We start from the raw sequence: 23370 nt of genomic DNA, 5'->3' as shown, positions 1-23370 counted from the left end.
ATTTCTCTAAGACAATGTACCGTGTTTTCACACAAAGTAAAGTTTGGCAAAGTCAAAATCTAACCATGTTTGTTGTTATTTTTATAAACCTGCAGAGTCAATCCTTCCTATATAAGAGTACATCCTTTGTAAAGTGGTATAAAGCCGAGTTCATTTTGTCCAAGTTCGAGCTAGAGTACGTCTGAGTCCTTTATACATCATTCGATGGCGAACAAAAGACGTCATATACGTCAACTTTCTCAGAGAAGATGCTATAGAGAGGAGAGCAAGTTGGTGAGCTAGCATTCTGTATGGGACTTTCTTATAGCTGTACAACAATTTGAGGGGAAATTATAATGAATCTTCACCTGGTGGTGCAACCATGCAGGGTGCACTCAGGACCACTGCCACACCCCTGTTACCTACACCCCCCCCCCTCCGAAGAAAAACAAAATGTATGGGTTTTTTAACGCACATAATAATTAATGGTTCGATGCATTAAATGGTATGTCTTAAGCTCCCACCCTCAATGCCTGGTAACGCCACTGATCAGATGCAAGTCCCCATTTTGTATGACTATGAAGCCGCCTATGAATACAACTTTAAATGATTTGCCCCCGTGCCCTCAATTTCCAGTGCCCTATCCCTGTAACGCCACTGGCGGGAAAAAAAATTATTGAGAGCCAGGGTCATTTTCTGTTGCAGGAGCTTAACTTTAGAATAAGTTAATTGCTTTTTGGGCTGTCGAGTTAATTAAAAATTAATACCCGTCTGCGAAAAAAAAAGTCTTGTATATTTTTTATAGTAGGTCTGATTTCATTTTGCCATTTTTTGTTCAAAGTAAATCGTTAAAGGGTTATATTGGGCGCCAATATTCAAGTGTTCATTTATTCCTTTTGAAAAACTGTTTAAAACTCTGAAACTAAAACTGTAGTTGATATTAACTGTGGTTGCATAAAAATCAGCTGCCCTGTCAAAGGAGGTCAAATCTAAGGAAATAACGGAATTAGTGCTTTTCCATTATACTTTCTTATTTAATCATGAATGCCGTTGTAAAGGTTAGAGAAGTTAAAACTATTGTTCTTTTCTCTCTCAAAGTTCAGGTATTTCGAACAAGCTCCCCTTTAAACAAAACAAATTGTATAACTTGCCCTTTAGATAACCGCTGATTGAGACGTTGAAAGTCCAAATGAAACACTATTCCCATCTGCCGGTGCTCTGCCTCAACGTAATGAATAAAAGATGACACGAATAAAGGCTAGTAGCTCCCCGACGTTATTCATATTCATTCTCGACGAAAAAAAAAATTGATATTAGCAAACCGTTGCTGTGGCAACTGTGGAAGGAGAATACCCGCAGACTGCAGAGAAAAAATACACGAATATAAGTGATGTTTTTTTTTACAATGTTGTGACGATCTCATGTTAGTACAAGATATTGCACTACTCTGACAAGTCGCTCCAAACCGGTCCTAAATTTGTCTGCCAAATTTGGGGCTTTCTTTTCGCTCTGACATAAAACCGACTGGTGTGGAACTGCACTGCGTGGGTTTACTTCATCGTGCGAATGAAGGCTATGTGCGCCTGCAGGAGGCATACTGCCATTATCAATGTGCTGCATTAGTCTGGAGCCTTCACGAGGTACTAGCAGCAGCTGATAAACTATAGCGAGAAAAAAAATGTTAACCATTGCAGGTGAAGAGTTTGCTGTCTGCCCACTGTCACATAACGTTTGAGGTATGTTTGAAACCAACAATGTGTGGTAAATTGTTGGTTATCCATTTATTATTCAGAGTAATATTATTCATTTTAGCTTAAGCGTGCAGTGTGAACAGTATAATAAGTATACGTGTTTTTATTTTTTAGAAATCGATCTTAATTTTCTTGCATTGACAAAACCCAGGGAGACATTTAGATTGTCAGTAACAATTTACCTGGGTTTACCTGGATGAAAGCTAGAAGCATGCTCCACTAGAGTTCAAACTAAATGTGATGTCAACTGTTACAGTGGAGCACTTTGCAGCTATCTTCGGCATTGTAGAAGATGTGCCACTTTCCTCTCTCTCTCCTTGAGGTGTTAACCAAACCTTACCCTATCCCCCACGGCTCTGCCCTTCTGCACAGTCTTGTAGTTTGATGGCATTCATTCAGGTGTGACTCTCACTTGATACTCGTTTATGTTAATGGTGAAATAAATTATACATATTTAAATTGTGTAGAAAATGCCGCCTTTAAGCCTATAGCTCATTGAAATACAATTATCATATTTTCGTACATTTTATTTTCAAATTCAGGTTTTTTATTTTCCTTACAGCATATTTTATTCAGCATAAAATGACGTCAACTTTTGCCTGACTTTGATTTTGAACAATTTGTTTTTATTGGGATTTTCTTTTCGAAACTTTTTTTGGCAACTTTGTAAAATGAACTGTCAGTCATCCATTTTCATGTTCAAAGAATATTTGCGTAAAGTCGATGTCTTTCTAATTCGGTGCTTATTTTGAGAGGTCACAAAACAACAGCTTATATTAAGTTGATATTCGTTTAAACTTTAAATTTACACCATTCCTATCCTCATTTTGCAAACGTTTCCTTAAAACAGTTATCAAACGTGAAGCTGTGTAACACGCATGCAGTGAATAATTCTACCTTTTGAGCTAGACAGAAATGTACACCCATATGTGCCTTTTGTATTTATGATTAGTTTTTATTTTCATCAATAAAGACACTGGACACTATTGGTAATTGTCAAAGACCAGTTATCTCAGTTTGTGTATCTCAACACATGCATAAAATAACAAACCTGTGAAAATTTGAGCTCAATCGGTCGTCGAAGTTGCGGGATAATATTGGAAGAAAAAGCACTCTTGTCACATGAAGTTGTGTGCTTTCAGATGCTTCATTTCGGGACCCCAAAGGGGTGCCGTTTCTCACAATGTTTTTTACTATCAACCTCTCCCAATTACCCAGTACCAAGTAAGGTTTTATGCTAATTTTTATTATTTTGTATTACCAATAGTGTCCAGTGCCTTAACACTAACATCGCATTATCAACAACAATTTTCGAATGCTTACTTTTATACATTTATCACCTCAAGAACTGTGACTTTTGAAGGCCTTCTCAATTAACAAGCAACAATAATCATCTTCACTGATAAAATGAAGCTAGAACAGTTTCAATCTCGGTTGTGTATGTAGCATTACAAGTTCCTCTATACCTTCATCGCAATTTGTAAGAATCCGCCGGCAATATTCAATGATCAAGTGTCATGTAATTTGGATGAAATGAAGAAGAAATTCTTACTGAAGTAGAACGGTCCCTTCTCATTGCAAGGCCGAAGTACGACACTAATCGGCAACCGAAGAAAATCAATTAAAATGCAGTGCAACATAGCACCTGCTTCACGCCGGCTGCTTCCAATGGTAATGTCAACATTTTGACCCACTGTTCACTCACTGTGACGAAATACTACGAGTTAAGACAATTTCAGATAAGGTAGGTTTTGTAACAAAGTAAGATGGGTTTCAATCTGTAACTTCACTAATCATATTTTTTTTTTAACCAGTACCAAAATCCACTGAGAAATATTTCTGTCTGAAACGCTTCAAAAGTTGAGGAAATCACATTTGACCCAACTCAATCGGCATTGCTTGTTTTCAACGCATAAGACCAAAATGAGCAGTTTGTGATGTTTTTGTGTTTAAAGGCATGGGACAGTTTGTAGTGGTAATTACTAAAAAATAATTGTTAGCATTGTAACGAGACATGAAGAGCTGTTGATAGTATAAAACACTGTGAGAAACGGCTCTCTCTGAAGTAACGTAATTTTTGAGAAAGAGGTAATCTCTTACTAAAAATTATTATAACACCCCTGGCAAGTATTCTGCCTGCTCATTGGTTTAGAGCGCGTCACATGACATGTCTTAGTTTTGCTAGACGACGGCCGTGTGATAGTGCGTCGGTTTGCCATGCGCCAGTCCGAAGACTAGCACACGGCGTGCAGTACCCAGACGTCCGTTGCGTGTACGAGGATGATAAATTAATAGTCTGTAACCATTTCGGATTGCACGACACTCCATGCAGCACAATAAAGGTGTTTGCAATATGTATTCGCGTCGTCCTTGGATTGTAGCATTCAGGTCTGTAACTTAATAATAATAGTACAGTATTTAGAAATGTTTGGGGTGTTATAAAACAAATATTGACTGCTTTTACTCGTGCAATGGTTAAAAACTATGACCCCCTCGGTGATCCCCGTGGCGTTCTATTTTCCCTCGGCCTTGCCTCGGGAAAAATAGAACGCTCCGGGGATCACCTCGGGAGTCATAGTTTTAACCATAGCACTCGAAGCAATGGTGGTTTTTTTTTTTTCATTGTTCTTTTGCAACTTCGATGACCAATGATCACAGATTTATTCTTTTATTCAATTGTCGGATACACAAATGAGAATACTGGTCTTTGACGGTTTACTAAAGGTGTCCAGTGCCGTTCAAAGATAGTTATCACAAAAACTTTAAAAATTTCAAAAACAATTGCTGTTTGTATTCCTCATTTCACAGTATTGTATTCAACACTCGTTCTTAGTACTCGAATATCATCCCAGCACTACTCGACTGCTGGACTCGATTCTCGGACCTAATACACAAAAAAAAAACAGTTGTAGGACACTTTCACTCAATGGACCATGTAAGCTTAGGGTAGGGTCTAGTACTTGGCTTGGGTAGGGTCTAGTACTTGGCTAGGGTAGGGCCTAGTACTTGGCTTGGGTAGGGTCTAGTACTTGGCTTGGGTAGGGTCTAGTACTTGGCTTTTCTAGTACGCTGATGTACTTGATTCCCGACTGAAAAGTACTTGACTTCAACACTGGCTATCTTGTTTCCATAATGCTTGGTTTGTTGAAAGGCTATATGATACAGAGCTAATTATAAATTACCAAAGCGGTTATGAGTGCCACTTCAAGTGGGAATTCATTCAATGGGGTCGAGTTCATGCATGCATTCAATGTGTTTTTGTCATCTCTTCTAATTACTAATATTGCCCCCCTCCCTCTCTCTCATGCACACCTCTCTAATATCCTCTGACAATTAGTTCTTGACCATTAATTGATGAAGTGTTGGGCCTGTAATACGTCACATGTGTTTATCCTGCGTGTAGTGATTGTCAAAAGTACAAATAGTTTGTTACTTCTGGTAGAATGTCAGTAGAAATGTCAGTTAGTTGCAATATTAATTTGCGAAACCTCAAACTGAAATTGCTTTATAAAATCCCCAAGCGAGAATGGTGACCTAGGTTTGGTCGCACATTGAGAAGGTGGTCTCTCTTGTGTAGTGTCAAGCAATTATGACGAGCAATGATCAGGAAAGCAATTTAACGGCTTTTATGATACACTTGTCATATACGTGTTATTAGCTACACACTTGTCCTTCGTTGGAATTATGTTCATTCTGATGCTGACCCTTGACTTGCATATAAAATAACTGTACAGGTTCTGCAGCGATTATGTGATGTGGAAAAGTACATCTCAACACTATATAAAGAAACACACACAAATAATCATGAATGCAAATAATAGAAATCATCCATCTGGGACGGGAAACTAACGTAATCAACTATGAGATGATACATAGATGGTAATATAATATAAGATGATATCTTTGTTGACTCATTGTTTAAATGAACAAAAAAGATTATTTTCAGTTCCATTAATTACCAACATGATGGTAAAGGAATTTTATTCTCACTCCTTCCCAGGTTGGTTTTTATAATGACAGTTATTGGTGTGGCCCTGGTCATATCTGGCCTGACCGCATTGGGCGTTGGTCTGGTCGCAGTCTGGGCTAAGTTCTGCAGTGAGTCATGCGATGCAACCAAGCTACTGGCCTACATAAGGAGAACCAACGAAGAAAAGACAAGTCTAATGAAGACAGACTACGGTGCCGCGTACCAGGTAAGCTCAAACTCAGTCCGTATGAGTTAACGGTGTGTCACTGTCATTGATCTTTAACATAAACCTTTAATCGCAGTGCTACAGCCCGAGTTTTGCCAAGAGGATGCAAAACTACCGTAAACCATGAAAAACATAAAAACAGATGGCCACACTTTGTAACAATGTCCCACAACTGTTCAAAATAGTGTGTAGTTTGTTGAAAACAAAGCAAACAGTCATGGGAGATATTGTATTTAATTGAAATGTTGCCAAACATATTGAATTTTTTTCAGGTTATCTGTTGACAAGATTACTTTTTTGGCTAACATTCGGCTCACAGTGCCAACCAGCATGGTTTGTTTATCAATGAGAAGGTCTGTACTGCCTGGATAGCAGCGTTGAAGGCATAGGACGCCCTTTTGAAACTGTTACGATAGCACATTTCCAGCAACTCGTGTCGAGCGTGTTTTGATGCCAATTTTAAAAAGGAGAGTGTGCTACGACAAAATGAACAATGAGCTTAATTTTTGTTTTGAAGAACATGTTTATGGATCCAAATCGATGGCTTAAATCACAAAACGCAACACATTTTTGTATACGCACTGAGTGTGTTAACCATTCTCTGCAAGTTTCAAAATGGCCGCCGCTCATGTGTGACGATGCCTTGTGCACATTGTGCACGATACCTATCAGTAGTGACGATATTCTCCATTCATTATTAAGGGTTGCAGTATAGCATTCATCGGTGATCACTGAAGGTCTCTATTGTTAAGGAATTCACACATAAGATTTAAGAATTGTAAGATCGGTTGTTTTTTAACGGCTTAAATTAAATTTGTTCGAAGTCGCGCCAAGGTAAAACAAGTAAGCAACATTGAAAATTACCTTTCTCTAAAATTTAATTTGAAAGCATTGAAAGCAATTATGGTGAAACACCAGGGTTCCCATATGCATACCATTGAAATGCTTCTTACAACATTGAGTTTCTAAGGAAAGTTAACCAAATCAAATAATTATAGAACATGATGTTCAGGAACAACTGACAGTATAATTTTATCTATAGAACGATCTTAGAACGCTATAATCATGTACAGTACACGGCAACACAAAACATGTGCACGTGTACATCCTGATACGTGGAGAATGTGCAGTAATTCACCAGAACCAGAACCAGAACCAGAACATGACTGCACCAAAAATATTAAAAATAATTTAATAATATTCAACATAATTCGTTTACGTTTTTGTAGAGGGTGTCAACATAGTATCATCTTCAACGACGTTTGTAAACAACTTATCCCCAAAATAGATATGCGCATTTTGTACACAGCGATGTTTATATGAAACCGATTTATTTCTCGAGGGAGAAAAGTAGCATCTTAAAAGGCAGTGGACTCTGTTGGTAATTACTCAAAATAATTATTAGCATAAAACCTTGCTTAGTAACGAGTTATAAGGAGAGGTTGATAGTATAAAATATTTTGAAAAACGGCTCCTTCTGAAGTGATGTAGTTTTCGAAAAGGAGGTAATTTTCCACGAATTTGATTTCGAGACCTCAGATTTAGAATTTAAGGTCTCAAAATCAAGCATCTGAAAGCACACAACTTCGTTTGACAAGGGTGTTTTTTTCTTTCATAGTAATCTCGCAACTCCGACGACCAATCGAGCTCAAATGTTCACAGGTTTGTTATTTTATGCATATTATGTTGAGATACACCAAGTGAGGAGACCGGTCTTTGACAATGACCAAATAGTGTCCAGTGTCTTTAAACTTTGCAACCACTTGCTCAATAAGTAGCATGATACCGATGATTCTGTTTTAAAGCCTCAATCTGTCAATCTACTTGCAAGGTTGTTATTTCTCCTGTCACCAAACCTTTAACACTAAATTGTCTGACAACCTTTTTTTCTTGGTTATAAATTCCAGTTAGAGCTGATGCGATCTGACGTCCCCTATACTTTCCACCGTCCCTCGTTAAATAATCCAATCTCAGCGTTTTCCCCTGCCGATTGATTGAGGACCAATTTTGGTTTCGTGGCGAATAATCTTCAAAGATGTATTCTTGTCTCGCGTTGTCAGTTTAGAAAGATTTATAAACAGGAAATTCTATATTTCATGATGATTCAATAGTTATGAAAGATGCTCATGTTTTCTCAAGTGGGAGAAATAAACGTATAGTTCGAAAGCTGTTGCCATCTTGATTTGAATTGTTTATCAAGTGTCTTACTGTAAATGAAAGTACGTAAATATTTAAGATGAGTATGTCTCAACTTCTAAGACTATGACATAAATGAAAAATGCATATCAGTTTTCTTTTCTGTTTGTTTTGTTGTTGTTGTTGTTGTTGTTGTTGTTGTTGTTGTTGTTGTTGTTGTTGTTGTTGTTGTTGTTGTTGCTGTTGTTGTATGGGGGTGGGGAGAACATCATCTTGAACAGAGACGTATGCCTATGAGGCCAAAAACAAACCGTTCCCCTTTTTATGAAACCATCTTAAAATACAGACGCTTTATCTTTAAGGCTCCATGTTCAAGATATAAAGTGGCCATATGCCACATGCGGCTCGGGTGAAGTTTGGAACATTCGCAAATAAATGGCAAGAGCACGGTCGATAAATCTTTAAGAAGCTTGGCATTCAAGCAAAGATATAAAAGAGACGGGGAGGTTTTGAATAACCCACGCCTAGAACTAATACGGTTGAGTAAAAGTAAAGAGGACACCTTAGAGAGAAGAATGGTTTGTTGTTGCTCATTGAGCGCTGTGTCTGGCTGAATATCGGTGAAGTTAGGTGGCAAAAAGTGGGAAATATTTTGGGGATTGTACCTCTCACGATACAATCATAGAATTTAAAGCACGGTCAGAGATGTCATAAGTATGAGAAAGATGTTTGGTTGTAGCGCCAGCACAGATTTTAATTTGTGACCACCTACAATTTGAAAATGTTCAAAATGGCTGCCAAATGCTTGTTATACCATACAACATTGGGTGCGTTCGTTTAGCTTCCCTGGGTCGACCCGGTCTGCCCCGGTACGTTCGAATAGCTTTGACGGGGCTCACCCGGGTGAGCCCCCAGTTCCCTGCTTGTGAAGTGGGTCACTTGGGGTGACCTGAGTCGCATGCCGTCACCACAAGAGGGCGAGAGTGATCGTTCGATTAGCTCTTGTCAGGGGCTCACCCGAGTGAGCACCACGGGGTCGACCCAGGGAAGCTAAACGAACGCACCCTATTCTACAAATCTGTAGCTACATACATACATGTTTCTGTCTCGCTACTCTGACTGTGACCCAAATTCCATGCTTGTATCAAAGGTACAATCCCGTTATCTACCTGCCGTACACTATAAAGGAGACTCACCTTGCAAGTCTTGCAAAGGAATTCTGCTCCAGTTCTTTTGTATGTAAACCTAATTTTGACGATCCTTTTAGTTTCTGATCAAATGGGGGGGGGGGGGTACGTTTCCAGATGTCAGGATTGTATCGGTAAAGAGAAGTGTATGCAGTCTATACAGAACATGATTTATGCGGCATTTTGATCTTATTGGTAAACCCTTTTATTAGGGTGGTTTTATTCTTCTGGTAAACAATGTCATCATCTGTACGATCAAATGAAGACATCACATCCATACATGGTAAGCATGGTTCTTTAATGACAGTGGCGTTAAATTGACCTTGAAATAATTGATGAGCTGCTGTAATTTGTATTTATAAGGTTGTAATGCAGGAGTGTTCGGCTGCACAGCAAATTCTTTGGATGGGTTACCATTGTAATTACCTGAATAAATGGGGAGTGCTCACAGTTGACAGTTATATTTGCTGGATCGAGTTATATTGCTGGATCGATAGAGGGCGTCTTTCCCCGGAAGATTTGTTCACAGACATAGGGTGCGTTCGTTTAGCTTCCCTGGGTCGACCCCTGGGTGTGGCGGTTTTTTTTCCCAGAACGAACGTGGGTAATTATCTGTACACGTTCGTCCTGGAAAAAGAAAACGCCACACACCGTGTCGACCGGGGAAGCTAATCGAACGCACCCAATATCACCCTTTAAAGAACATAACGAGCAACTTGGTTTGTGAATGAGAGGCAACCAAAAGGTTATGGTCAACTTAATTTGCAGACATCCAAACACAATCTGTCAAAGTGTGTTTACAAATTGCATCGATTTCTCGTCAGGATTCCTCCCGACAGACCTATATGTTATTCTCCGGCAGAAGAATCAGGGCAGAATGGAATCAAAATGAACAAAACGAACGTGTAAATCAGCATTCCATATGCCTCCACATTAACCGAATGCTGGAGTCAGGGGCTATTGCGAAATGTGCATGTGGGTGTCGGGGAAGGGGATGTCCTTCTCAACCTCGTCCCCGTCAAATTGTCTCATAATAATGGGCATCTTGACAATGATATTTTCATTTAACAGGATTCGGATTTTTTTTTACTCATTTTAGTATTTGTTCATCAGTACTTCCCCTATTTTATATTTTATTTTGTGAGACGATCCTTTTCTAGGGAGTTTGGAGTTGGCATTTTGTGCTATCACTTACTCATCCGATGTGGAGTGGACTACCTAACTATGATCTCGCGCCCTCCTTCTTAAACCCAACACTGTGTTTTGAAAAGCCAATAAGCTCAATAAACATTCATTCATTCATAAATACCTCAGACAGTTTCGCTCTTCCTATTGGTGGAAAGCGCGTCACGTGGGGGTGTTTAAATGGTTGATAATGACCAGCCATGGAGCTATGTTTATAACCGGTTGTAGTCGGATACTACGCGCTAGTCTTGGTGCAAGACGTTTCTTGCTACGTGCGATGCGGGCTCTGTCGGTGAGTTTCCCGCGCTGTGTGTGAAAGTAAAACGAAAACGTCTTGCACCAAGACTACAACGCGCACAAACGGATCCGGAAACTGGGCGTCTCAGTCATAACATTGCAACACACGGACGTCGTACATCCAGAGCTCACGCGCGTCGGAAACGGACAAGTTTTACAAAGTTTCTTACTTTATTACGCCTTTTAACCAAAAAGGCATTTATGAATGGGAATACCGCTTAAAACCATGCAGGGTCGCTGCCGCGTGATAAAGGCCCTCGCCCTCGGCTCTCACACGGCAACGACCCTGCCAGTTTTAAACGGCCGTTAGAGAGCTCGTCGCTACCCTTTTATTCCCTTACTTAATGAGGCACCAAACACTACTGGTAATTACTCAAACTATGTGTTAGCATACAAATTTACTTAGTAACGAGCAATGGAGAGCTGTTGGTATAAAACAGTGTTTGAAACGTAGTCATGTAGTTTTTGAGAAAGAGGTATTTTTCACTCAAATATTTGAATTGAGTAAGCTGAGGTCTCGAACTCAAGGCATCTGAAAGCACACAACCTGTGCGACAAGGTTTTTTTTCTTCCAGTATTCTCTCGCAACTTCGACTACCAATTGAGGACAAACTTTCACAGGTTTGTTATTATCCATAATGTTGAGATAAACCAAGTGGGTTGTCTGGTCTTTGACACTAACCAAGAGTGTCAAGTGTCTTTAAATCCCACAACTAGAATTCAAGTTTTTTCTCCTGCTGACTTGCGGTGTGGCATTTGAAGCACCCGTACACCATTCGTCAAAGGCCTATACACTGATACGAAATAGTAGTATATTGTGACCGGTGCACTTAAAGGCAGTGGACACTATTGGTAAATACTCAAAATAATTATCAGCATAAAACCTCACTTGGTAACGAGTAATGGGGAGAGGTTTATAGTATAAAACATTGTGAGAAACGGCTTTCTCTGAAGTGACGTAGTTTTCGAGAAAGAAGTAATTTTCCACGAATTTGATTTCGAGACCTCAAGTTTAGAACTTGAGGTCTCGAAATCAACCATCTAAACGCACACAACTTCGTGTGACAAGGGTGTTTTTTCTTTCATTATTATCTCGCAACTCCGACGACCAATTGAGCTCAAATTTTCACAGGTTTGTTATTTCATGCATATGTTGAGATACACCAAGTGAGAAGACTGGTCTTTGACAATTACCAATAGTGTCCACTGTCTTTAAAACCATGTATCATAATATTATTCCACCAGAAAACGTCTGTTCACATGAGACCCCAAAAAACAAACCTGAAATTAATCACTGGGAGACGATTGATTGTTATAAACTAATATTGAGATCATAATTATAGCCTGTATAACAGTTGCATATTATTGTAGACACCTATTGATAGTCTCAAAAAGAATACATTCAGACACGAGAAGTTGGACCACACCACCGGCCAGCAATCAATTTCACATTTTCTGCTCGAAAATGTCAACTTGTCAGGCGGAATACTTGTCAATGTGCTTTTCTTTTATTCAAGTGAGATTTGAAGATAAAAATCTCCCAAAATGGTTTACATTAAGGCGGGGTAGAGAGGGTTTGAGCTACAGTGCCATGTTTAAAGTGTGCTTATTCGTGCGTGCATCATCAGCATTAACACAAAGTCATTTATTGCTTGGAACACAATTTCAACCGGAAGTAAATACGGACAATCGGCTGATTCTGAAGAAAAAAACATTTCACTTTGTCCCCTTTAAAAATTAAAGTGATCGAATTATTAGAGTGCGACGCCTTTAATACTTAGCTGTGTTCGATTTTGTGTGTGGGGATGGGTGGGGGCGTGTTTTGTAAAACAAGTATCCAGGTACGTCATCGTCTTCCAAAATATGAAATTAGTAATCAACACAAAATGGCGACCAAAGTCTGTTACGAACGGTGCGTGTGCATTGCACAGTGTCCATAATGACAGTCGTGCATCAGTCTTGACTGAGCATTCATTATCGCAGTATTATGCATGCAGCCTCACGATTAAGAGGCGTGGAGTAAGAAATGAAATTCACCATCCATTTATCACCATTATTATGAAGTATAAAAGTCAGACTGGGGATCGTCGAATGCGCGATATATCAATTGAAGTTAATCGACATCGGGAGTGTTACGATGGGCTGAAATCAAATGCGTGTTTATAACACAAAGATAGCGTAAATTGCCTTCTACAAAGTAGCAGGTTTACGTTGATGTCTATAAGCGACATGCCCTTTGTTTTATGCATACTGTTTTCTCTCTGCATATAAAGATAGAGAGTTGATGATATCATTTGAGTTTTTATCATTGAGGAATAAATGAAAAGTAAGATTTGAAAACACTTTGAAGTGCATGGTACATTTTTTTTATCAGGGCTAGTTATTTTAAAGTAAAATTAAATCCCATCGTCCCATAACCATATCTATGCGAACAATTAGTGTTTAGGTTAAGTTTCGTCAAATTCATGGGTTCAGATTAGTGCAAGGGGAAACAGTTTTGGCTCATTTTGATTGCAGTTATTCCTCTACTTTAACATGAGTTTTAGGATTGTTACTGGTATAAAAGGTTAAATGCCTCATTTAGTTTTTTGTGGGTTTTTTTTTTTTTTTTTTTTTTGGGGGGGGGGTTGTTGTCTTGTCTGCTTCTTGTTTTGTTTTTCCCCTTATTTTGTTTGTCCTTGTTCTTTTTTTAAAGTAGGGCAGCCCCCTAAGCAGGCCACAGGTCTTGTTTGAGTTTTCACAACCTCCTCCCTTGACTACAATTTCACGTTGAAAATGCGAGCAGTGCGATCGATGTGCACGATATGTAATCCAATCATGCAAATACAAACCCACGTACACAGCTCCACGGGTGTCAAGTCGCTAATTTATGATTTTCCTAAACCCTGGATGTTGTTGGTTCTTATATGGAGGGGTTGTGCATGGCCCCCGTGTAAATCGCTTTTTGATGATGAACGGGCGGACCAAAGTATATTTCGGGTAGAGGCACAAGAGATGGTTCTGATTTGTGGAAGACAAACTGCCATTTTGGTGTTGACAGCATGATGCATTAAGGTCTTAAGCAGAGAGGCATGCATTCTGTGCAATCTACAGGCAGTTAAAGAGTCGGCTACCAACGAAGCTGCGACTGAGCATCATCTTGTTATTCTGTTTCATCACCAGGCAGTGTGTATAGGATGGAACCGGTAGGATCATCATAGAGTAAGGACAGCATATCTGTCCTTACTCTATGGTAGGATATAGGTTTACGCGTTGATAATGTTTGCCACTCTTATTCAATGACGTCGACGTTGTTATGCGTTTACAGGAAGGTGTTGCGTATTGGCACGTGATTTTATTCCCGTTCTGAAGGATTACCAAGTCGTACCAATTGTGACACCCTAACGTGGTATCTACAATATCTACGATGCGGTGTGATATGTATCCTTGATCTTCAATATATTGTTTAGCTCAGAATTGTTGTTTACAGGCACTGGACACGTTTGGTAATTACTCAAAATAAGTATTAACATAATATGTTTACTGTATAGGTAATGAGCAACGGAGAGCTGTTTATATATATATTATAGTATAAAACTATGCGAGAAACGGCTCGTCCTCTGAAGTAAAAAGAGGCAATTTCTCACTCAAATATTTGAATCTGATAAAAGGCTTCCGGCCCTGAAGCCTTTTTAGGCATATGAAAGCACACAAGTTTGTGCCACAAGGATGTTTTTTTCTTTCTTTATTCTCTTGCAGTTCCGATGACTAACTGGGTTAAAATTTTTACAATTTTGTTCTGTTATGATGTTGGGACACACCAACTGAGAGTATATAGTCTTTGACAATTTACCAAAGGTTTCTAGGGCGGATTTCACAAAGACTTAAGACATATTAGTCTTGTCTCGAGTTAGGACGAGTCCTCGTGCATAACTTAGGACCAGTCATACGTTTTTAATATCTCCTAGGACTGTAGTCCTATTATGACTAGTTTATGACTAGTCCTAACTCTTTGTGAAATCGACCCCGTGTCTTAAGTGCCTTTCTTTATGCTCCATGTACGTGAATCTTCGACCGGATCTGTTGATGAGCGGGCAGGTTATTAATTTGAAATGATTGATATGATTGCCAGAGTATCAATTATTTATGTGATATGTTTATTTAATTTTCTAGGGGATGGTAATTTGTCACCCCCTATAAGCTAGTCTGAGTTGTGGTCATGTATTATTTGCAGTACGCATTAAGTATGTATTAAGTCAACCTACATTAATAATGACAGATGCATATGGCCATTTTGCTTTGCCATGGGCCATGCATATAAACATACTTAACAAACAAGGGACGCTGTCAGCACTTCCTTCACGCCAGTTTCTTACAAGTTTCTTTTCTAACTGAGTACTCAGGGCCCTGCAAAGAAATTTTTTTGCTGCTACTTAAAATTGTTGGGTTTTTTTGCGAAGATGTTTCCTGAAATTCATCAATGTTAGTCATTGGATGGTGCTTGTGGGTCGATCGAGAGCATACACGTTTTAAGACAACGTGAATATTCAAGTTGTTATACAAAGCTATCTTGGATGTTCGTCGATTCTGTAGTAGTTTATGTTAAAACGTGTTTTGTCGCTTTTAAACATGGTCCTACATTTTCCGGACGATGACAAATTTAATTGTGATAATAAACTTTCGTAGAAAACCAATATTCGATTCAATGTCAGACAACGATGGAGGGATAAAGGCCCTATTGGTGTGTATGCACAGTGAGTGTTGCTGGAAAGTTATACAAAGCATATTTTGCTAAATTCCAGTTGTTGACACAATATAACAATTCAAATAATAGTCAAAACAATATTGAACATGATTTGTACATTGAAAAGCTTGTATAGTTAAAAGACCTAAAAAACTTATAAAAAAAACACTATAATGAACGCCACAAAGAATCATACTTTAAACATTATGAGTGATAGTTATTTATAGGTCTATATAAATTATAATAATTAATTCATCTTCTGTTATTTTTGTTTTGTGAAGAATTTCATTGCACTAAGACCCTGTATTGGATTATAGGCGCTACGGTGGTAACGAGCTATCAACACACAATGTAATGCGCCACTGCATTTGTCAACCCATGCAAAGCCCGCTATTTACCCCAAAACAATTATAGTTAATTACAGCTAATTCTACTGCTAATTTTTTAGATGATATGTTTATTATAGTATGACTATCTTTGTCATGCTCCATTGCATATACACAGCAACCGTCAATGTATACATGCTCTATTAGGGAATCATCTTCTATATAGACTCGGTTTGGTCACAGTGGATTTATTGTAGCCTCGGTTTGGCCAGAGTGGATTAATTGTAGCCTCGATTTGATCACAGTGAACTATCATGAAGGCTTTTTTTAGTTTTAATCTGGCTTTACCACATTAAGGTTTGCTTTCTTGCCATCAAAAAAGCGGGCTATGTTTGCATTAAAGAAAAATCATGCTCTTGTTAGAAGGAGATCAACGCTATGGTCATATTATCTGCGAACTGATCTTACAATAAATTTACTCGAAATCTTGTGTTGCAAGAAGGCGTCAAGTAAATCCTTGCTAACAATTAATATATGCACGGTCACTATCGCGGCTCCAGACTATATTTGAAGGGTGCGATTGAATATCTGTTGTCCATGGTATCAAAGGCGTTATGATGAGAGTGGTTCAAATAATATACACCAAAGAATAACATTATTTAAAAAAACAAAAGAAGATATTTATGGTTATAAGCAAAACAATTTCATGTTGATTATACTGCAATAAAAATTACCGCAACAATCATTGATGATACACTGCATTAGGACCTAGTGTTCAATTTTGTTCGGTAACAAAATGTTCGTGACTTCTAGTAGTATCCAGTCAAAGCAGCAAAAGGGTCATAAAAGGCGGGAAAAGGGTTCAGAAAGAGTTCAAACTCAAACTCCTGTTTCTTTTCTCATCCTTCCCCACAGGTTAATCAGTCAACCGAACTTCCCGCTGCTGAAGAGCCCGATGGTGGTCAGTTTGTTCAATATGAAAACATATTTGCCAAAGCAGAGCAGGCGGTCTCTGCGGCTGCGCTGGAATCGCACGGCAACTTCCAGCAGGCAGACGACCACCATGACATCTCCGACTCAGCATCACGTGACGTCTCCCAGGATGAACTGCTCATGCGTAAACTAGTTCGTTGCTATTCAAGCGAGTCGCTCAGCTCCGTGACGTCGGAATCTTCGGTTCAAGAAAATTTCATGAACGTGTAATTAAACAAATTTGTTTCTCGAATCTTTGTGTATTTTATATATATGTTTGGTAACGAAACCAATGTACACTCAAAAGCACACATCATCGTGACGTTTCGTGAATAAACGTGAATAATAATGTGATGAAGAAGTATCAGTTTTAGATATTGGAGGAAAACTTACAATAGTATTCGTTGCCTTTTAGTCACTTTGTGTAATGTGTAATAAAAACCCCAAACAACTTCGTTGGGGTAAATTTAGACAACCATTAAACTAGTCCCCTGTCTTTATCCACAAAGATAAAGACAGGTATTGGTTTTATAGCCCCGGTGTTTCATTGGATACAATGATTTCATTGGATAAAATGTGCAATGACGTGGGCTTTCCATATGTGTTTTAATTGGTCCTCTGGGTGATGTTTGTCAGCTGCTCTTTGGTTGTCTGCCTGCAGTGTGCATAATGTTTGTGTTAATGTTCATAGGAATTTAATGTTGTTTTATTTGTGCACGTATGATTTTACCATGTGAAATGAATGCGAGGTCACCGGTTAGGGATTGACGTATGCTCAAGGTTCATATTCGGCGTAAAATTAACGAGCCTCGAAGTGTGACGTCAGATGTTCAGGCTTACCATAATTGGCTCTAAGAGTTAGTGTGCATGGCGCGTACACTGGATGAGCTAAAATTGAATTCATACAAATATTGATTTCATAAATTTTATCACAGTTTAACAATGTTAACTGATGAATGTCTCAATAAATGAGTTCACGTTCTGATGTGTTTGATCACCAGGGCTGGTCAAATTGAAGTGGAGTTGGATTACTCAACAGAGCATAGCCGCTTCACATTGACGCTCGTGCAGGCAACAGACCTCAAAGCCACATGGGAGAACGCCACGCCCACTGACACTTACATCAAGATGCATCTGATGCCTGAGCATGATGTCAAAGGTCAAACCAAGGTCAGAATCGAGGGATCTGCTCCAAGATATACGACCCCCCCCCCCCCCCACCCCACGCCGCCACAACACCCCTAACAACCGCATGTTATGTCTTGAGGAGAGCATCGATGCGAACGTGCCAATTTTCCCAATCACCATTCGGCCCTAAAACCATTTTCAAAAAAACAACAGCCGGCAAATTCCCCAGTACGCACACGCATCAGTGCATCAATCAATGTCAAACCCCCGTGCCCGCCAGTAGGCCTATAATATCAAAATTGTCAATGGTTATATTGCCACATTGCCACAATTGGAGCAGACAGTTTGGCCATCTTGCGAGACAGAATTTAACACATGAGATCTTGAGCTACGGGTCTTGAGCAGATCGTGTCAAGCTTTCCATTGCTATAGAAAACAATATACAATATTGCTATAGAAAAACAAGATATAGGGCCTAAGCTACGGGCTTTGATAAGATTGGCAATTCTCCCGTAGGATCCTGTTTTGTAAATTTCTCTAAAGCACACAATTTCTCATGCCAGAATTATGACAGTTAACGCTTGAGGAAATCTCAAGCCTAAGTGTAAAGGCTTGGGGATCATGAGTAACCCCAACCGATTTTTCATTATTCTGTATTTGTTGATTTCTATTTTTGTTTTTGTGTAGTGCTTGACATGAGTACTCATTTAAGAACTAGATACGGTTCTCTGTTCTACGAGTGGAAACAGTGGTGTAGACATTTTCATCGCTGGGGGTGGGGGGCAATTGGGGGGAACATAATATGGAGGGCAATTCAAGACTGTTTTGAACCATTGATTTGTATTGATAAACTTTACAGGTGTACCGTAAGAGTCTAAACCCCGTGTACAATGAGCGAATCACCCTCAAGATTGCCAAGGAAGATCTGGCCGAGCATTCGCTTAAATTCACGGTGTACTCTTACGACCGTCACGCCAGGCACGAGGCAATAGGTGAGACTGTATTGAAGTTGGGTGATGTGGATCTACTCCCGGGACCATTCAGTACTTGGCTGAATCTTAGCGATATCAATGAGGTGAGAGTTATCTTACAGATTTTCCTTCAAAGCATCCATATCGTATAGCTACAACAACAACAACAACGAACAGATAAAACAACAACACCAACAAGTAAATCACAAACACATAATACCATAAACAACAATACCAACTGCATCATCATCACCAACATCTATTTAATTGCCATTTTTCGGCATAACGAAGTAACCCATTTCACCATCCATGCGTTCGTTTGAAAGCGAATTGTTTTTCAATAATACGGGACCACATATTATTTTGATCAAATTGGACAGATTGTGATCGAGTATGCTTTTCAGTTCAGTATAAAGTACTATCGGGTACTACGGTGGCCAGGTAATTCTCAGGTACGATCACTTTTTGATATCGAGTACGAGTAGTAGGTCCCTAGTGGCCGAGTACGTGCCGAGTATTCCGATACCCGAGATACACACAGCCCATCGGCCGAGTACCAAGTACTCAGATCTTCGAGTTTCATAAAAAAAAAAACACACAATGAGGTGTACAGATACGTTGTTGATGTGGGACTAGTTTATATATGTAATATGTTATGATAACAATTTTCATAAACAACCTTTAAAAATAATGGTACAATCTGCGTGTTTATAGTTTCTGTTTTTCTACTTTTTTTTTTTTTTTTAGAAACCGGCCGATTTAGGTGATATCTTGTTCTCACTGAGTTACCTACCAACAGCAGAGCGACTAACGGTGGTTATTGTCAAAGCACGTGGTCTTAAATGGACGGACAATAAAACAACCGCAGGTAGGCTAATTTGAATACAGTTGTCTGTGGACACGTTTCCAACCAGCTTCCCTGGGTCGACCCCGGTGTGTGGCGGTTTTTTTTCACCAGGACGAACGTGGGTACGTGGGTATCTACCATCTGCACACGTTCGTCCTGGAAAAAAAAAATACCACACACCGGGGTCGACCCAGGGAAGCTAAACGAACGCACCCTATAACGCTATCATGCCAATAAATAGAAATCTCCCAAACAAAATGGCGTGGTGTCAGCCCAAAAGATACTCACAAGGGCTCTACATCTCCCGGGTGAAGAATTTTACTAGCATTGCAAGAACCATTCCTCTAACAAAATGGAAACGATTTACAGAGGAGCAACTGCATTATTCTCTCTCCCTTCCGAAAGCCAAATGAAAAAGGAAATCCAAAGGTTGAAGACCCAAACGTTTATAAAGGCACATCAGAAATTAACAACAACATTGAGGGCGCACTTGGATAACCAAACTGCTGTGTGCATTTGTTTTTCTTTCAACAGACCCATTTGTGAAAGTCTATCTATTACAAGGGGGTAAAAAGGTTAGCAAAAAGAAGTCCTCCGTTAAAAGAGGTGACAATTGCCCTATCTTCAACGAAGCCATGATGTTTGCGGTACCATCTACCATCTTAGACGTAAGTTTCGGTTGGTCTGTATCGAGCAGTGACATTTGTCACAAACCTCACTAAAGGGGCCGTTAAAACGTATGAATCTATGAAAGGACTTACTGTTATGGTAACCAATGGACCCTCAAAAGAGACTATTATAGACTGTGGTCAAAGGTGTTAAAAAAGGTAAGTTCAGATATGAGAGGGAAATTCCAGCGCATTCGGGCTATAGGGACTGAAAATCTCGAACTGGGGCCAACATCACAGATGTGGAAGGCAGGAAGAAAATCAATAAAATGATTAAAGGCAGTGGACACTATTGGTACTTACTAAAAATAATTATTGGCATAAAATCTTACTTGGTTCTTCTTCTTCTTCTTACAAGTTCTTATCTGGGTAACGAGTAATGGGGGAGAGGTTGATGGTATAAAACATTGTGAGAAACGGCTCCCTCTGAAGTGACATAGTTTTCGAGAAAGAAGCAATTTTCCACGAGTTTGATTTCGAGACCTCAGATTTAGAACTTGAGGTCTCGAAATCAACCATCTAAACGCACGTACAACTTCGTGAGACAAGGGTTATTTTTCTTTCATTATTACCTCGCAACTTCGATGACCGATTGAGCTCAAATTTTCACAGGTTTGTTATTTTATGCACATGTTGAGATACACCAAGTGAGAAGACTGGTCTTTGACAATTACCAATAGTGTCCACTGTCTTTAAAACCTTTATGCAAATTTCAATGTTTTTACCAACAAAGCGGCCTTCAAATAATAATTCTGAATTCAAATGTTTTTTTTGTTTTTTTCCCCCATTTTTCTTGTCACAACAGAAAGTTACTGTTCGTATATCAGTCTCTGAAAATGCACCTTCTGGCAAGACCCCCAGCGTAGGTCACGTGTTGGTTGGCTCGACCTGCAAGGGCGCCGCCGTAACACACTGGAATCAAATGATGACCGTCCTGCGCCGTCCGATATCCATGTGGCATCCATTGCGCAAATGAATATTAATTTATTCAAAATGGTAATCGTATTATAACTTATGTAATAATGTTCATAGCGCCGACGAGACTCTTTAGAGCAAGTTCGAGTGTGCACATTTTAGTCGACTACTGCCCGCAACGTACATGCGCAGTGACGCACTCACTCGAACGACTCGTTTGGAAGCCTAGTCAACCATCGGTACCACGGTATCAACACGTTTTCGCTGTAGCGTCACTGGTACCCTTCTGCGCTTTACACATGTTAGCATTAAATGGAAGTGTGGGGTGACCAGTAGAGAAACCATGGCAATTAAGCTGGTTCCAAAAGTATGGTCGACCAAAGGGTGCGTTCATTTAGCTTCCCCGGGTCGACCCCGGTTTGTGGCAGGGTTTTTTTCCAGGACGAACGTGGGCAATTATCTGCACACGTTCGTCCTGGGGAAAAAAAACGCCACACACCGGGGTTGACCGGGGAAGCTAATCGAACGCACCCATAGTCAACCACTGGGTGACTAGCCTAGGTTCGAGTCAAAACTAATGGTCAACATTTTACTAGTTAACCATGGTGCACACTCTAACCTTAGTCTGTGCTCGAACTTGCTCTCCAGTGACTTAATTATAAGCGCCACCATTGTTATAAACATGAAATGCATTGTTCATAAACTCAGGATTGTTGAGAGGCGTGGGAGGGTTCGTGTCTATAGAAAAGGTACCGACCGTGCTTGGATAATAACTCGTTTAACCAAAGTTGCAGAGGGCGGTTTGTAAAAATTGTATTAAATTTTTATTTAGTTTCTATAAATTGCTGAGGCAAGACATGTTTTGGTAATAATATATAATGTAAGGGGAAGGGATGGGGAGGAGGACTTGATATTGTTACAAGAAAGTCCTCAAGCAGTACAAAGTGCAATTACTTCTAGCTCAAGAAGGCATCAGATACATTAAATGTATTTAGATGCATTACCAAAGAATCGATTGCGATTTTAATTCACACAAAGAAACCTGGAGGTGTGTAGCAGGCGAAGACCAAAACTATAAGCAAATACAAATTCATTTATTCAAATTATTTAAGATATATTTGTGTAAAATTCGTAGTACTGAGATTCTTTGCAACTATAGACGGTTTTCATTTAAAGTGAAACATTTGTTATAAATATGAAAATGCATTATTATTAATTCCGTATTGTTCAGGGGCGGGATGTTCGTATTTATTTATTTATTTTGATTTATTTATTATTTTGTTTGTTAAATAAAAAAGAATTTAAAGTACTAATGTTCGGTATTCTTGCATGCTTTAAAGGGTGTGTACTTTTTTGTAGGACAAAACACACAATGTCTACAGATTTACACTAAACTTACACAGTGTGAAGATAATGATAGTAGAAAGCTTCCCTGAAAATATTACGTGCTGAGGTGATGTAGTTTTGGGGAATTGAGTAAAACAATGTAATGAAATAATTTTCGTCTCAAGAGACCAAAATAATTTTAAGCATTTACAAACGTATTTTCATGACATTGTTTTACTCATCTCTCAAACGGCACCTCAGTAAGTAATATTTGAAGGGAAGCTTTCCACTATCATTATCGTCAAACCCTGTAAGTTTATTGTAAATCTATGGACATTTTGAAAAAGTACCCAAATCCTTTAAGTGACATCGAAATCGAAATTACTTGAATGTTAAGAATATCTGTTGATAGAAAAAAAAAGTTGTGAGAAACGTCTCCCTCTAGGGTTACATAGTTTTCTTTGTCTCACTCAAAATATTAAAATACTTCATGGCTGAAGCTGCACATTAGGCATATGAAAACACACGAATTTGTGCAAAACTATTATTAATAAAACCACTCTTTTAAAGATATCATTCCGCATGAGCAATGAAAAGACAAGAAGTATCTCCACTTGGTAATTAGTCAACCGTAGTGGTCACTCTATGATTTTTCATAGCTGGTCCATTAGTTTGGGTTTTTCTCCTCATAATTTACAAAGAATCATAAATGATATTTCAATCTTATTTAATTGTAGTCGTCATATACAGCGCATGCAGAAAT

The 23370-nt window shown here is 39.1% G+C and overlaps 1 protein-coding gene across 2 annotated transcripts; it reads left to right on the top strand.

The window, feature by feature from the left end:
* The first annotated feature begins 1295 nt into the window (after positions 1 to 1295).
* On the top strand, positions 1296 to 21737 carry LOC117291830 (synaptotagmin-12-like). Of its 2 annotated transcripts, XM_033773760.1 has the most exons (8): positions 1296 to 1715; positions 5731 to 5926; positions 16696 to 16979; positions 17754 to 17922; positions 18740 to 18955; positions 19599 to 19719; positions 20233 to 20366; positions 21172 to 21737. In XM_033773760.1, exons 2-8 carry the CDS (start codon positions 5744 to 5746, stop codon positions 21340 to 21342), a joined length of 1278 nt encoding a protein of 425 aa, XP_033629651.1. In that variant the 5' UTR covers positions 1296 to 1715; positions 5731 to 5743; the 3' UTR covers positions 21343 to 21737. The 2 variants fall into 2 exon arrangements, with proteins under 2 accessions (XP_033629651.1, XP_033629652.1); XM_033773761.1 differs by lacking the exons at positions 1296 to 1715; positions 5731 to 5926 and adding an exon at positions 13601 to 13916.
* The last annotated feature ends 1633 nt before the right edge of the window (positions 21738 to 23370 follow it).

The sequence above is a fragment of the Asterias rubens genome, chromosome 6 (assembly GCF_902459465.1).
Source record: "Asterias rubens chromosome 6, eAstRub1.3, whole genome shotgun sequence".
Classification (NCBI taxonomy): Eukaryota; Metazoa; Echinodermata; class Asteroidea; order Forcipulatida; family Asteriidae; genus Asterias; species Asterias rubens.
The sequence above is the reverse complement of the archived record's forward strand: the minus strand, read 5'-3'. Positions and strand labels throughout refer to the sequence as shown.